The sequence below is a fragment of the Bubalus bubalis genome, chromosome 14, assembly GCF_019923935.1.
Source record: "Bubalus bubalis isolate 160015118507 breed Murrah chromosome 14, NDDB_SH_1, whole genome shotgun sequence".
NCBI lineage: Eukaryota > Metazoa > Chordata > Mammalia > Artiodactyla > Bovidae > Bubalus > Bubalus bubalis.
In genome coordinates, this window is record NC_059170.1 from 26,685,795 (window position 1) to 26,702,989 (window position 17,195).

The window sequence follows — 17,195 nt, forward strand, 5'->3', positions numbered from 1 at the left end:
TTATTTGGAGGGTGGGCATGGTGTTTATCTGTGAAGAAATTGAATATTTGTCATCCTATTGTGGTGCTGGAGAAGACTCCTGAGAGTCCCTTGGACTGCCAGGAGATCAAACGAGCCAATCGTAAAGGAAATCAAACCTGAATATTCATTGGAAGGACTGATGCTGAAGCTGAAGCTCTGATACTTTGGCCACCTGACGAGAAGAGCCAGCTCTTTAGAAAAGACCCTGATGCTGGGAAAGATTGAAGGCAGGAGGTGAAAGGTATGACAGAGGATGAAATGGTTGGATGGCATCACTGATTCAATGGACATGAGTTTGAGCAAACTCTGGAAGTTGGTGAAGGACAGGGAAGCCTGGTGTGCTACAGTCCACGGGGTCACAAAGACTCAGACATAACTGAGCAGCTGGACAACAACAACCTAATAACAAAATTCAAACTATGTGAAACACACAGGGAGAATATTAGAAAGTTACCAGTGGTGGCTGTGGGGTAGGGTATCAGCTGGAGGAGAGGAAAGTCATGTCTGGGACAAAATTAGGGCCAGACAACTTCATAGATATGAACTGACTTTCTTTTGGATGAAATATGATTAAGTGCTGAGTGGAAGGGCTTGTTGTTGTTGCTTAGCCACTAAGTCATGTCCAGCTTTTTGCAACCCCTTGGACTGTAACCCACCAGGCTCCTCTGTTCATGGGATTCTCCAGGCAAGAATACTGGAGTGAATAGCCATTTCCTTCACCAAGGGGTCTTTCCAAACCAGAGATCAAACCCGCGTGTGTGTCCTTCACTGCAGGTGGATTCTTTACCACTGAGCCACCAGGAAGCCCAAGTGGAATGGCTGGTGTCTACTAAAAATTGTATTGCAGTGTGTTCAAGTAGAGAATGTGCTGGTAAATATCCAACCTCACAGATGATGTGAAGTTCCTCCAGGTGGCAAAATGCATGCAAATTCCTCCAGGCACAGTGAGCCAGTTAAAAGATGGCATTGAGCCTGTTACATTTAGGGAAACACAACCCAGACTCTACAATGATAGCTGTGAGAAGTCAGTTACAAAGGCGATAAAGAGCCATTGTCTGTTGTTTCCACAGACACTGGCCTCATCTGCTGCCGCAGCCAACAGAGCCAACAGCATCTGGGCAACGACTTTAACGGAGTCAATTAGCTAAACTAAGCCATCATGATGACCTTATCCCAAACCAGAATAAGGCTAAATCCTGAGTTCTGCAATAGTTTTCATCATGTATGTCGAGGGGCGAGGAAAAGGAAGAAGGCCTGGGGAAAGAGGTCTAAAATAACCAGAGGCTATTATTAAAGAGGGCTTCACAGGTGGTGCTCATGGTAAAGAACCTGCCTGCCAATGCAGGAGACATGAGATACAGGTTTGATCTCTGAGTTGGGAAGATACCTTGAAGGAAAGCATGGCAACCCAGTCCAGTATTCTTTTCCCTATAGAATCCAACAGACAGAGGAGCCTGGTGGGCTACAGTCCATGAGGTCACAAAGAGTTGGACATGACTGAAGCCACTTAGCACATAGCACATGGGTGTTAAAAGCAATTGGAGGGAGTTCCCTGGTGGTCCAGTGGTCAAGACTTCACCTTCCAATGCAGGGGGCGCAGGTTCAATCCCTGGTTGGGTAACTAAGATCCTATAGACCTCACAGCCAAAAAACCAAAACATAAAACAGAAGCACTATTGTATCAAATTCAATAAAGACTAAAAATGGTCTAAATCAAACAAAAATCTTAAAAAAAAATTGGACTGGTTAGTATACAGAGTTCTGGAAATATTAAGAAAATGTGATCAAATCTGTAAAATCATGGAAGTTAGGGTTAGTAAGAATCCAGATTCTTGAAATATATGTTCAGTCCTGATATAAGTCTGAGTTTCCTGCTGCCTCAAAGTCACTGACTGCAACAAACACATCTCTCATCTTACCCTTCTATTGCATACAGGGGCTTCCCCGGTGGCTCAGCTGGTAAAGAAACTGCTTGCAATGCAGGAGACCTGGGTGGGATCCCTGGATTGGGAAGATGCCCTGGAGAAGGGAACAGCTACCCACTCCAGTATTCTTGCCTGGAGAATCCCCATGGTCAGATGAGCCTGGTGGGCTACAGTGTTGGGGTTGCAAGAGTCGGACATGACTTAGAGACTAAACCACCACCACGGTGACATGGGTTTTGCAGGACTGGACTCACAAGTGTGGGCAGAGCTCATGCATTCCTTCCTAAGGTTCTTGGGGGGAATCTACTTACAGCTGCCAGGGTCTGTCTGTATCTTTGGTTCCTGACCACTTCCTCCATCATCAAAGCCAGCCAGAGGGTTGGCTCCATCAGCTCAGGCTGAAATAACAGAAAGCTACAGGCTGGGGACTTAAACCACAGATGTTTACTGTTTCACGATTTTGGAGGCAGGAATCCGAGCTCCGGGTGCTGTCAGGATTGGTTTCTGGGGAGGTCTCACTTCCTGGTGGCCACGTTTCCCTTCCCACTGTCCTTGGGTGGGACAGAGAAGGAAACCTCCTTCTCTGCCTCTTTTTTAATGTTTTAAAATTATTTTTTTTTAACTTTTTGACCACACCCTGCAGCATGTGGGATCTTGGCTCCCTGACCAAGGATCAAACCCACACCCTCTTGCATCACAGGGTGGAGTCTTAACCACCAGACCGCCAGAGAAGTCCTGCCTCTTCTTACAAAGGCACAGATCGAAGCCCCTGCCCCCCTGACCTCGTTTAACCTAATTACTCTCTTCTCGTTGTTGATCAGATGCTCAGTCATCTCCAACTCTTTGTGACCCCATGGACTGCAGCACGCCAGGCTTCTCTGTCCTTCACCATCTCCCAGAGTTTGCTCAAACTCATGTCCATTGAGTTGGTGATACCATCCAACCATCCAGCTACACGCTGAAGTCCTTTTATCGTAACACAGTCATTCTGCCAGTTAGGGGATCAACTTGTGTGGGAGGCTGGCATGCAATTCAGCTCATCCTGCAGGACAACTCCCTCTGACCTCCTCTTCAACCTACTTCTTCCTATTTGTAGGCTGCTTGCGCTCAGGCTGGGCTCACCCCAGAATTCATGAGCTCTCTCCCCATCTGAGGTCAGTTCATTAGTCACCCTAACTCATCAGCAAACTTCACTGTCCTCTTCCATGTTGTCTAATGGGATCACAGGTTCTGTGGCTTCCGGCATGGACAGCTCTGGGAGGTCACACAGCACACAGAAGTAAGAAATGCTACCCAGGGGTCTGGAAGCAGTGGTTTTAGGGCAAATAAACGGAAATTCTTGTTGTTGTTGTTTTATTGTGATAAAAACACACAGCACAAAACAGACCCCGTTTGAGTGTGCAGGGCAGTGGTGTCATTTCTGTGTATATTGCTAGGCATCTGATTTCCAGATATTTTTTCCCTCAAAAAACTGAAACTCTACCCATGGAGCAAGTCTTCCTCCCCCACCTGAGGCCTCAGAGTCAAACTTGCTAAAACTTTGACAGTTGTAGGTCCTCAGGGAGCGGTCTCACACCGGGCATGTCTCATGTCTGGTTTGTTTCAGTTGGTGCGAGGTCCACATGGCTCATCCATGTTGTATGTAGCAAAGAAAGGCAATGCCAAAGAATGCTCAAACTACCGCACAATTGCACTCATCTCACATGCTAATAAAGTAATGGTCAAAATTCTCCAAGCCAGGCTTCAGCAATACGTGAACCGTGAACTTCCTGATGTTCAAGCTGGTTTTAGAAAAGGCAGAGGAACCAGAGATCAAATTGCCAACATCTGCTGGATCATGGAAAAAGCAAGAGAGTTCCAGAAAAACATCTATTTCTGCTTTATTGACTATGCCAAAGCGTTTGACTGTGTGGATCACAATAAACTGTGGAAAATTCTGAAAGAGGTGGGAATACCAGACCACCTGACCTGGCTCTTGAGAAACCTGTATGCAGGTCAGGAAGCAACAGTTAGAAATGGACATGGAACAACAGACTGGTTCCAAATAGGAAAAGGAGTACTTCAAGGCTGTATATTGTCACCCTGCTTATTTAACTTATATGCAGAGTACATCATGAGAAACGCTGGACTGGAAGAAGCACAAGCTGGAATCAAGATTGCCGAGAGAAATATCAATAACCTCAGATATGCAGATGACACCACCCTTATGGCAGAAAGTGAAGAGGAACTCAAAAGCCTCTTGATGAAAGTGAAAGTGGAGAGTGAAAAAGTTGGCTTAAAGCTCAACATTCAGAAAACGAAGATCATGGCATCCGGTCCCATCACTTCATGGGAAATAGATGGGGAAACAGTGGAAACAGTGTCAGACTTTATTTTTCTGGGCTCTAAAATCACTGCAGATGGTGACTGCAGCCATGAAATTAAAAGATGCTTACTCCTTGGAAGGAAAGTTATGACCAACCTAGATAGCATATTCAAAAGCGGAGACATTACTTTGCCAACAGAGGTTCGTCTAGTCAAGGCTATGGTTTTTCCTGTGGTCATGTATGGATGTGAGAGTTGGACTGTGAAGAAGGCTGAGTGCTGAAGAATTGATGCTTTTGAACTGTGGTGTTGGAGAAGACTCTTGAGAAGACTCCCTTGGACTGCAAGGAGATCCAACCAGTCCATTCTGAAGGAGATCAGCCCTGGGATTTCTTTGGAAGGAATGATGCTCAAGCTGAAACTCCAGTACTTTGGCCACCTCATGCGAAGAGTTGACTCATTGGAAAAGACCCCGATGCTGGGAGGGATTGGGGGCAGGAGGAGAAGGGGACGACAGAGGATGAGATGGCTGGATGGCATCACTGACTTGATCGACGTGTCTGAGTGAAGTCCGGGAGTTGGTGATGGACAGGGAGGCCTGGCCTGCTGTGATTCATGGGGTCGCAAAGAGTCGGACATGACTGAGCGACTGAACTGAACTGAACTGAACTGAAGACTTCCTTCTTCTTTGGGCCGATACCATTCTCCCGATGTCTGTACCACGTGGTGTGTACTAGCGTGGTACAGTTTTCTCCTTTGTGAGTGACGCTGCAGTGAAATGGGTGTAGCGCTTTGAGATCCTGTTCCCAATTCCTCCGGCTTTATGCCCAGAAGTGGGGTTGCTGGGTCATGAGGGATTGCTGCGAGAGGCAGTCTCATGTGTGCAGTTTCTCCACCCAGCTCATCCACTTCTGGAGGGCTTCCCTCATAGCTCAGTCGGTTAAGAATCTGCCTGCAATGCAGGAGACCCAGGTTCGATTCCTGGGTGGGGAAGATCCTCTGGAGAAGGAAATGGCAATGTCAAGCCAGTACTCTCATCTGGGAAAACCCGTAGACAGAGGAGCCTGGTGGGCTGCAGTCCATGGGATCGCAAGAGTTGGACAGGACCTAGCGACTAAACCATCACCATCTACTTTCGGACAGACCTTGGGCCTGGAGCGTATCGTCCCCAGCTGGAGAGAATCAGGCACCATTGCTCTGTGTCACATGGCACCCGGCCGCCCACTGCTCAGGGGAGGGGTGCGGCCCTTCTGATGGGCATGGGAAGGCTGTGCCAGGCCAGTGGCCCTGGACGGCCTCCCGCCCCCCAGGGGCCACGTCCGCTGCGGAGGCTGATACGATGTGTCTTCTTCTCTGCATGGCTCCATCCAGAGCTTGATGTTTTTTCCCTGGCGACTTGGGTACCACACAATGCCAAGGGCAGGATCGTTCAAACATCTGCTCCTGGTAACAGATGACAGAGGCTGTGACATCCTTATTTATTGATGTGGCAAGAAATACTCCATTTCTCACCAGTACACGATGACTGGGACCTTCCCCAAGACCAACAAGACTCAGCGAACTAGCCGGCCAGTTGTGCTAAGTTGCATGTGCTAAGTTGTGCTTAGCATGAGTGCTAAGTTGCTTCAGTTGTGTCTGACTCTGTGCAACCCCTTGGACTGTAGCCCAGTTGGCTCTTCTGTCCATAGGATTCTCCAAGCAAGAATACTGGAGTGGGATGCCATGCCCTCCTCCAGAAGATCTTCCCGACGCAGGGATCAAACCCACATCTCCTGATTGGCAGGCAGGTTCTTTACCACTGAGCCACCAGGGAAGCCCAGCCAAGTGGTGATGGACAGCAATATAACCCTCTATGATCTGCTGGCAGAGCCGGGTAGCACCTCTGTTGTTGCCAACACCGCTTGCTGTGTACACATCAATCCTTCAGGGGAAGTAGAAACCGACAGAAGGTCCTCGCATGGGCAGGTGGTTATCAGCTGCACACCTGCCAAATCTGGGGCTCCAGGTTGAGGTCTGTTCCCTGGAGAGGTCTGAGTCTGATTATCCTAATAACCTTGACAAAGTTCTGACTCTAAATGACAGACTGTGTGAGCAAAGTGTGTTCTTACAGGGGTCAGGGCCCATCGAACCAGCTAGTCTCCGAGTCAGAGCACATGGGGGTCATACAGGACCTGACAGGCTTATTTCCAGTCTTCTCCCAGGCAATGTTGGGGACATACTTATACTGAAAAGTCATTCCTTGTTTACCTGAAGTTCAAACTTAATGGAGTATTTCATCTGACAGCCCTACATGACAAAGCCTTCTCTGCCTAGAGACTAGAGAGTGGCCAGGAATTTATCTCTAAGACCCTCCTGGTAAGAGGGCCAGATGTGCACTCAAAAGGGCCCTCAGTGACCATGTGGAGAGCTTTATTTAGACAGAACAAAACAAACATGTCCTTATATTAAAACAAACATGGTTATGTTTTGAATTAATATAAGAAATTAAAATAAAACTTATAAGATAAAGTGGTTTTTTAAAAAATATATTTATTGTACTCCTAAAATGTCCCCCTTGGAAGAAAATCTATGACAAGCCTAGACAGTGTATTAAAAAGAAGAGACATTACTTTGCCGACAAAGATCCATCTAGTCAATTCTATGGTTTTCCAGTGGTCATGTATGGATGAGACAGTTGGACCATAAAGAAGGCTGAGTGCCAAAGAATTTATGCTTTTGAACAGTGGTGTTGGAGAAGACTCTTGAGAGTCTCTTGCACTTCAAGGAGATCAAACCAGTCAATCCTAAAGGAAATCAATCTTGAATATTCATTGGAAGGACTGATGCTGAAGCTGAAGCTCCAATACTTTGGCCACATGATGCTAAGACCTGAATCATTAAAAAAGACCCTGACGCTGGGAAAGATTGAAGGCAGGAGAAGGGGACAACAGGATGAGATGGTTGGATGGCATCACCAACTCAACAGGCGTGAGTCTGAGCAAGCTCCAGGAGATGGTGAAGGACAGGGAAGCCTGGCATGCTGCAGTCCATGGGGTTGCAAAGAGTCGAACACGACAGAGTGACTGAACAACAACAAAATGTCCCAGAATCCACTGGTCACAAGTTCAGTTCTTTTGGGAAAACTTGTGACATTGTTGTGCAATCCTTCCAATGGCCACTAGAGGGCACCATTTCATGATTCACAGCATCCCCACATAAGGATGACCTGCTGCTGCTGCTGCTGCTGCTAAGTCACTTCAGTCGTGTCCGACTCTGTGTGAGCCCATAGATGGCAGCCCACAGATTCCCCCGCCCCTGGGATTCTCCAGGCAAGAACACTGGAGTGGGTTGCCATTTCCTTCTCCAATGCATGAAAGTGAAAAGTAAAAGTGAAGTCGCTCAGTCGTGTCCGACTCTTAGCGACTCCATGGACTGCAGCCTACCAGGCTCCTCCAACCATGGGATTTTCCAGGCAAGAGTACTGGAGTGGGGTGCCATTGCCTTCTCCGAAGGATGACCTAGACAACGTATTAAAAAGTGGACATCACTTTGCCTACAAAAGTCCATATAGTCAAAGTTACAGTTTTTCCAGTGGTCATGTACGGATGTGACAGCTGGACCATAAAGAAGGCTGAGCGCAGAAGAACTGATGCTTTCGAACTGTGGTGTCGAAGACTCTTGAGAGTCCCTTAGACGCCAGATCAAACCAATCAATCCTAAGGGAAATCAACCCTGAATATTCATTAGGGGACTGATGCTGAAGCTCCAATACTTTGGCCACCTGATGCAAAGAGCCAACTAATTGGAAAAGACCCCAATGCTGGGAAAGATTGAAGGCAGAAGGAGAAGGGGGTAACAGAGGATAAGATGGTTGGATGGTATCACCGAGTCAATGGACATGAACTTGGGCAAACTCCAGGAGATAGTGAGGGACAGGGCGGCCTGGGGTGCTACAGTCCATGGGGTCGCAAAGAGTCGGACACAACTTAGCAACTCAACAGCAACAACAGCGACAAATTAACAGGATGGCCAGTGCTGATTCGACTACTGGAAATTGAATCTTAGCATCTTTCAATCTAATCAGGTCAGAGAACAGATTCCAGAAACCCCAGAACTGATGCAGAATACTCATCCTGAACTTTCTGCTCAGCAGCAGCATGTGTGTTAGTCAGGATCCTGCAGACCCAAGAGGCTAGAGAGAGACACAGAAGAGGAGAGTCATTGTAGGAATTGGTTCGTGTAATTATGAGACCAAAGAGGCCCACGGTCCCCTAATTCCATACTGAAGCCTGGGGAACACAAGGCCGGGGCTTAATTCAATGCAAAGGCTTGAGAGAGGGGGGCACACAGTACCAGTCCAAAAGCCCAAGAACCAGGAGGGCCGATGCCCGTGGGCAGGAGCCAGACATGCAGCTCAGAGAGAGGGCATTCCTTCCTTCATTTCCATGTTCTATTCAGGCATCAGGAGGCTGTGTGATCCTCACCCACACTGGGGAGGGCACCTCCTTGCTCAGCCTCTGATGCAAATACTCACGTCTCCTGAAAGCCTCTCTCAGACACACCGGAAAGATCCTCCTACCAGCATCTAGGCTGGGCCTCCCTCGGCCCAGGCAAGTTGACCCATAGAAGCAACCATCACGCCAGAGAGAACGGGTCACCCAGACGAGGGCGCTGTGGGGAGTGAAGGCAGTGATATTAACGATGAGTCCAGGCCAGCACGCACAGGAGGGGACGGTGTGAACTGCGGTTTCCGGCACAGAGCTGACCATCCCTGTAGAAACACCTGCCAACTCCAGCAGTGGAAGGAGACCAGGGCCAGAAACCGGGATGAGGGAGGGAGAGCTGGCTCTCGGAGATATCCCCTCTGGATTGATCAGAGCTCCAGGCCCCTCACCCTCCTGGGGCCCCTGGTCCAGCCTGGAGACTGAAGAAGGCTGACAACTTGTCCCCAGAGAATCAGTGTTAGGGGAGGATTTGGAGGGAAATTTTCAGTGTGGAGATTCTGCCAAAGTCTCATGGATTTTTATAACAAAAGTTTTTGTCTCTGTGTGTGCCAGAAGTTCTTACACATCCTCATGTCCCCAAGGGGTTAGACACGACAATGACATATGCTCTCCTAGAGACCAAGAAAGGGGCTATGAGACCATCTGCTGCTTCTGCTGCTAAGTCGCTTCAGTCGTGTCCGACTCTGTGTGACCCCATAGACGGCAGCCCACCAGGCTCCCCTGTCCCTCGGATTCTCCAGGCAAGAACACTGGAGTGGGTTGCCATTTCCTTCTCCAATGCATGAAAGTGAAAAGTGAAAGTGAAGTCACTCAGTCATGTCCGATTCTTAGCGACCTCATGGACTGCAGCCTACCAGGCTCCTCCATCCATGGGATTTTCCAGGCAATAGTACTGGAATGGGTTGCCATTGCCTCCTCCGATGAGACCATCTACATGGCTGTAAAACCCAACTGCCCTGCAACTTATGGACTAGCCAGGCTGGAGTTCTGGGATCAGGGGTGTATGTGTGTTTAGGTTCTAGACCACTGCAGGGCACACCTTGATTTTCTTCCAATGTGGGTTTCAGTTCATTTCAGTCTCTCAGTCATGTCTGACTCTTTGCGACCCCATGGGCTGCAGCAGCCTGGGCTTCCCTGTCCATCACCAACTCCCTGAGCTTGCTTAAACTAATGTCCATAGAGTTGGTGATGCCATCCATCCATTTTATCCTCTGTCATCCCCTTCTCCTCCTGCCTTCAGTCTTTCCCAGCATCAGGGTCTTTTCCAATGAGTCAGCTCTTTGCATCAGGTGGCCAAAGAATCAGAGCTTCAGCTTCAGTATCAGTACTTCCAATGAACATTCAGGACTTATTTCCTTTAGGATTGACTGGTTTGATCTCCTTGAAGTGCAAGAGACTCTCAAGAGTCTTCTCCAACACCACAGTTCAAAAGCATCAGTTCTTTGGTGCTCAGCTGTTTTTATGGTTCAACTCTCACATCCATACACGACTACTGGAAAAATGACAGTTTTGACTAGATGGACATTTGTTGGCAAAGTTATGTTTCTGCTTTTTAGTATGCTGTCTAGGTTTGTAATAGCTTTTCTTCCAAGGAGCAAGAATCTTTTAATTTCATGGCTGCGGTCACCATCTGCAGTGATTTTGGAGCCCAAGAAAATAAAGTCTGTCACTATTTCCATTGTTTCCCCTCTATTTGCCATGAAGTGATGGGACTGGATGCCATGATCTTCGGTTTTTTAATGTTGAGTTTTAAGCCAGCTTTTTCATTCTCCTCTTTCACTTTCATCAAAGGCTCTTTAGTTCCTCTTAGCTTTCGACCATAAGGGTGGTGTCATCTACATATCTGAGGTTATTGATATTTCTCCCAGAAATCTTGATTCCAGCTTGTGCTTCACCCAGCCCGGCATTTCGAATGATATACTCTGCATATAAGTTAAATAAGCAGGGTGACAATATATAGCCTTGATGTACTCCTTTCCTAATCTGGAACCAGTCCACTGTTCCGTGTCTGGTTCTAACTGTTGCTTCTTGACCTGCATACAGGTTTCTCAGGAGGCAGGTGAGGTGGTCTGGTATTCCAACCTCTTTAAGAATTGTCCACAGTTTGTTGTGATCCACACAGTCAAAGGCTTTGGCATAGTCAATAAAGCAGAAGTGGATGTTTTTCTGGAACTTTCTTGCTTTTTCTATGATCCAGCAGATGTTGGCAATTTGATCTGTGGTTCCTCTGCCTTTTCTAAATCCAGCTTGAACATCTGGAAGTTCTTGGTTTAGACATTAAGAATCTCTGTCTGGAGGGAAAACAGATTCTCAGTGGCCAGGAGAGAAACACACACACACACACACACACACACACACACATACACTCATACCCTATGATCCCACGACCCCAGCCTGACTTGTCCATACGTGGCAGAGTCATTGGGTTTTACAGCCATATAGAAGGTCTCACGGCCCCTTCCCAGATCTCAGGGAGAACGTGTGTCATCGTTGTGACTGACTCCTTGGGGACATGAGGATGTGGAGGAATTCCTGGCACACACAGAGGGAATTAACTTGGACAAGCACTACTTTGGGATTGTGTGTCCATGTAATGAGGGGAGGCTGCTCAGTGCCTTGAGCTGCTACCCAGCCTGCAAATGGAATGCAGCGCCCGTAATGCACACTCTGTTAAGAGCTGCAGAATGGTGACAGCAGAGCAGTAAGCCACGGATGGGTCCGTCTGAGTGTGGAGCGGGTGTGCTCAGTCACGCGGTCCTGCCGACTCTTTGCAACCCCATGGACTGTAGCCCGCCAGGCTCCTCTGTCCATGGGATTCTCCAGGCAAGAATACTGGAGTGGGTTGCCATGCCCTCCTCCAGGGGATCTTCCCAACCCTAGGGATGGAACACGTGTCTCTTGTGTCTCTTGCATTGGCAAATGGGTCTCTTACCACTACTGCCACCTTGGTAACTGCCCAGGTCACACACCCCGGAGCAGCTCTGGTCACAGCCAAACTGCCCTACTTATCTCTGACACATGGCTCAGAACAGCACGCTCTAGCACAGATCTTTAGAAGCGAGAGGAACTGGCCTGGAGCGCAGTGTTCTGGGCCAGCACTTGGGTCCTCTTGTGCCCCACCCCTCCCCCAAGTGGTTGGAGCACCTCCCTTTCCCCCATCTCAGATCTGAGGGCCAGGTAAGCAGATCCTACCCCATCTCCATCCCTTCCCCTGGGCCACCAGTCCTGGCCAATCAGTAAACCTTCCATCCCTTGGGGATAACAATTGGTTCAGAGGCAGTCCCTGGCCATGGGTGTAAGACCAGCTACTGGGCTCATGCAGAGGAGAACAAAGGTCTCTTGATATGAACTCTTGGATCTAGTTGTGCCTCCTCGAACCCTCCTCCTGGACTCTCGTGAGCTCATGCATCCCCTTTCTGATCCAGCCTGATGCTCTTGGACTTTGGCCCCTTGGAGCTGAGTGAGTGGACTCCAGTGTGGGGCTGGACGGCTGGGCCAAGTGGATGTCCATTTGTTGTGGCTGGAGGGAGCCCCAGCTGCCCCGCCCCTCGTAGCCCTGGCCTGTCCCACCCCCCATCAGCAGGGCCTCCTGCTGCCCCTCCTCTGTTCCATGGTCCAGTCACATTCACGGACATTCCGGGCCCTTCCATTGCTACAGTCTGTGGGAGGTCCTAGGGTGTCTGTCCACTTTACCAGGAAGGGGCTGTTGCGGGGCACCTACTGCCAGCCTGCTGGGACTCTGGTCTAAACCAGTACACCTGTGGGCCCTTGTGGACGGGAGATGCTGCACACAGGACTGGCCTTAATGGGCCTTCAGGGGCCTGGGAGAGGGCTGCTGGGGCCTTAGGACTCTGGGTTCCTCACAGGGCCTGACTAGCCTATATTCAGCCTCAGAACTGCCTACAAGTAACGTGGTCCGTGGCCAGGAGCATGGGTCCTGGACCCCAGCTCCCAGGCTTGAGCCTGGTCATCCAGGCATTAGCCGTGGGGCCTCAGTAACCTCTGTGAGCTTCCGTTTCCTGATTTGTAAGAGGGGATAAGTCATAATCTCTTCTTTGGATTGTTGTAAAGATTAACTGGGATAAAGTGTTTAGCACGGCTGGCAGTAGGAAGTGTTCCATAAATGTGAATGATCGTCATGCTTTCCCCCACCACCCTGTCACATGCTCTCCTGAAAGAAACTGCTCAGCCCCCAAGAGATCAGAGACCCATCCCCAGACCACAGCAGCTGGTACGGGGCATGTGCTGGCCCCAGATGAGGCTGGTCAGCTGCACTCCCTGTTGTGCAGGTTGAGTAAGACCCTGCAGTCCTGTCCTGTGGTCTGGCGTGATGTCACCTGCAAAGAGATGCGAGGTGTTGAAGACACTGGTCTATGGACAGGCAGGGGAGCCCAGGAGCTGAGAGGGTGGGAGAGGGAGGAACAGAGGACAGAAAGAGGGCTGGAAGGACTGGGAGGTGGGGAGGGAGGAGAGAGAAGTGTATTGAGAGAGGGAGACCTGTCCTAGTACCTTTAATTTTTTTTAAAATGACAGCTTTACTATTTCACTGTCAAGTCCCATCAACAATATACAAAGCTTGCAATTTCCCTACATCCTCACCAACCCTTGCCATTTATTTTTATCTCATGGTAGCCATCCTAATGGGTAAGAAGTGATGTCTCATTATAGATTTGGTTTGTATTTCCCTGATGATGCTGAACACCTTTTCATGTGCTTACTGGCCATTGTAAATCTTCTTTGAAGAAATGTTTATTTAGTGAAATACTTTGCCCATTTTTAAATTAGGTTGTTTGGTTTTGGTTTTGAATATTAGGAGTTCTCTATGGGTTCTGAATATTAACCCCTTACCAGATGTATAATTTGGAAATATTTTTCTCCCATTCTGTGGATTTCCCAAAGTATACTTTTGACTTGTGATTATGTTAAACACCTGTCTACTTACTCTCTCTTTCTAATGACTTCTTTCCCACAAAGGATGAAGTGGAAAGGAGACTGCAGGGAGTGTGACTGTAAATTCTAACCCTACCTGGATCTGCCTTCAGGCAAAGCTGGATCCAGATGCTCAGCCCCAGCACCTCTGGAATCCTCCCCCTTCTATGTCTTTTCAATTTTGAAGCATGTGATGGCTCTAAGAATCCCTGATCCCAGAATCAGGGCCAGTGGATTAAAAGGGTTTCTCTCCCCACCCACTGAAAGTCTCAAGAGTATGCCTCCCTGAACAAACTTTCCTGATCATCGAGGTCAGATGGATAGACTATGCTGATTGGTCAGACTGGGTCATGAGCCCACCCCTGGCATTTGGGAGGGAGGGAACTTGGCTCTACCAGCCTTGGGGAGGAAGCTGCCCAGAGGCAAATGGACTTTTTTTTCTTTTGACTAGCCTAGAAAGACAGAGGCTGCAAAACATATGCTCACTGACCCTGAGTGGGCCTTGGAAGGCAGTGACTAGGATCAACACCTGTCTCCTAGAAGACCAGCCCAGTGGGGACGGAGCAGGTATGTGGGTATCTGATGGCACAATGCCCAACAGAAAGTGAAAGTGAAAGTGAAGTCGCTCAGTCATGTCGACTCTTTGTGACCCCATGGACTATAGAGCCTGCTAGGATTCTCCATCCATGGGATTCTTCAGGCAAAAATACTGAAGTGGGTTGCTATTTCCTTCTCCAGGGGATCTTTCTGACACAGGACTCGAACCCAGGCCTCCCACACTGCAGGCAGACTCTTTACCGTTGAGCCACCAAGTGCCCAACAGAAGGTGCACTCTATGCTGTGAGCATGGACACAGGAGAACCAAGTGCATAAGGAGGAGAAGCAGGGAGGCTGAAGAGCAGAGGCAGGGCTTAGACTGAGTCTTATAGAGTGAGTAGGAGTTCATCAGGGCATGCTGGGCCTGAATAGGAGGACCTCTGAGGCCCTGAGCAGAGCTGCATGTGGAAAGCTCTCAGTGATGGGGATGGGGTAGAGGTGACCACCTTTGGGGCTCTCAGGACCTATGCCTGTTACACTGAGTGAGTCAGTCTGATGGCTTTGGCTCTGACGCGGTCCCTGAGCCCATTTCAGGCCAGAGACCCTACCTCACAGGCAACCTCCACCACAAAGTGAGCAGGGCATCCTTCGCTTCTTGGGTCTGAAGGCTCCCAGGTGCTTGAGAGTGGAGAAAGGGTTGTGATGGGAGAAGAGCTAAGAGGGCCTTGGGAAGGGGGCCTGGGCACTTAGTTCTCATCAAGCTAAATAGTTATGTTTTATTTTATTAAGAAATATATGTTGTTATTACCTTTTTAATGAGAAGCTCATTCTGCATTTCACAGCAGTTACACCAAAGGCGGCCAAGGTGCTGCCCACATCCGGAGGGTCAGGCCCGGGTGCAGAGCTAGGCTCACTCTCATCTTTCACCTTCCCAAGCCTGTGAACAATGGGACTCAGAGAGGTCAAGCGACTCGGCCAGCGTCGCACAGCAGCTCAACTGGGCAACCTCTTTACAAGGTAATTAAGCGGGCGGTCCACCTCCGGCCCGGCTCTCCTTTTAACGTGTCCAGAGCGTCCTGACACTGAGGTCCAGCATCCCGGGCTGCGGAGCGCGAGGGGTCCCTAGATCAAGGTCACGGCGGCGCTCCGGTGAGGTGGAGAGGCTGGCCTCGCGTGGCGGCCCCGCCCCCGGCCCCGCCCCCGGCCCTCCTGCAGCCCCGGCCTCGCCCCGCCCCCGGCCCGCCCCCGGCCCTCCCGCAGCCCCGGGCTCTGCGTGGCGCTGAGCTGACCCGTGGACGCCTCCCGGAGCTGCCCTCCGGTGGGATGCGCGGCCGGGGCGGGGGGCGCGCCCGCTGGCCGGCGCCAGTGCGCTCGCTGCTGCGCGCCTTCGGGGCCCGGGACGCCGCCGCCACCGCTCGAGGCCCGGCGCAAGGTAAGCGCGCGGCGCGAGGGGCGGGCATGGGGCTGGGGGCCGACGGGCCGGGAGCCTGCGTCCTGCCCTTGACCGCTGCGGGGTGTCTCGGATATCCGCTGCGCCCCCAGCACAGAGGTGGCGCCTCCTGGCTCAGGCTGTCCCGGCAGCCAAGGCGGGCGACTCCGTTCCCAAACAACAAGGACAGGCAGTGGGCGCAGTGGTCCAGAGCCCTGCTGGGGTCGGCGGTCCCGGGATGAGAACGCTTCTGTGGTGGCTGCGTGACCCGGTGCTTACGGCACTGGACTTCACTGTGCCTCAGTTTCCGCGTCTGTGAGATGGGGTGCGATCCAACACTTTAGTCTTGGGGCAGTAGCTGGGATCACGTAAGTAGCGCTTGCCACCCGGTGAGAGTTCCACACGTGTTCATTGTCCCCCCAGGGAGGATCGCGGGCCTCCCTCCACCTGTGCAGGCAGGCGCTGCCAGGGCCCCTGCGGATAGACACCTGCTCCTGGAGCCGGTCCAGCCGCGTTAAAGGGACAGGATCTCTGGAGAGGAGCTAAGGAAGCTGGAAGCGGTGCGGGCTCCCCCTGGGCCAGGGGAGAGGACCTGGGAGTGGACAGAGGATTAGATCTCCCCTTGAGGGGGCCAAAGAGCTTTGCCTGGATCCCGTGGAGGTTGGTATAGTTGGTGACTAGGCTGAACACTGGGGCAGCCCAAAGAGAGTTAGTCCAGTGTTCGAATTCTCTGGGGAATCCAACCCTAGGCCTGCCCCTTAGAATCTCCTGGAATCTGTATTTTTAAGCAGTGCCCCAGGTGATTTCAGGCCGGTCTGGGAACTCTGGATTAGAAACACCAGTGGTTCTCAACAGGGGGGGTGTCCCCCAAAGCATCTTGTGGGAGAGAAGCCTGGGATGCTGCCAAACATCCTGTGACTTTCGGGAAGCTCCCCTCTACCCAACACCCCCCTCACCGGAAAAGAAAGAAAAAGAATGCCCAGGACCAGGGCAACCATGCGGAGGTTGGGGAACTCTTGAGATATCTGGAGTTATAGGATCGGGAAGGATGGGATTCTGAGGTTGTTGGGACCAGCAGGTGTCATTTGAGAGCCTGTTACATGCCAGACCCTCTGCGGTGCCCTGAAGATGAGAGGCCCACACAGAAACTCGGGGGCACCTCCGTGTGGTGAGTGGAGCCCCATCTAGGGGTTGGACGGCCCTTCTGTTGACTCCACCCAGCATTAGTATCAAGCGCCTGCTAACGGGAGACCTTGTGCAGAGCCCCGGGGTAAGGTGGTGAACGAGAGGGGGCGCACTCACCCTCTAGTGGGGTAGAAAGTGGCCTCACCCCGTGGCTGCACAAGGGGAGTGTCGGCACACTGCGCCAGTGTCAGCTTCCTCCCCTGGAAGCAGCGCCCCCGCAGCCCGTGCAATACTTTGGCACTGAGTTTGTAGCGAAGCATTTTGGGGTCAGATTTTGAGAGCGGACCTTTCACATCCTGACCTTCAGCTTGGCAGCGTATTCAGAGCTGCCACAAGTGTATGACCTGCCTGTGGACATGATGCAATTCCTGCCCCACATGC

At 50.6% G+C, this 17,195-nt stretch overlaps 1 protein-coding gene across 1 annotated transcript in view; it reads left to right on the top strand.

Moving 5' to 3' along the window:
• Positions 1-15,504: 15,504 nt before the first annotated feature.
• PHACTR3 (phosphatase and actin regulator 3) overlaps positions 15,505-17,195 on the top strand; it is a 218,286-nt gene continuing 216,595 nt past the window's right edge. The window contains exon 1 of the mRNA XM_045162670.1: positions 15,505-15,632. Coding sequence (XP_045018605.1) covers positions 15,524-15,632 — 109 coding nt within the window. The 5' untranslated portion in view covers positions 15,505-15,523. The remainder of the gene's footprint in view (positions 15,633-17,195) is intronic.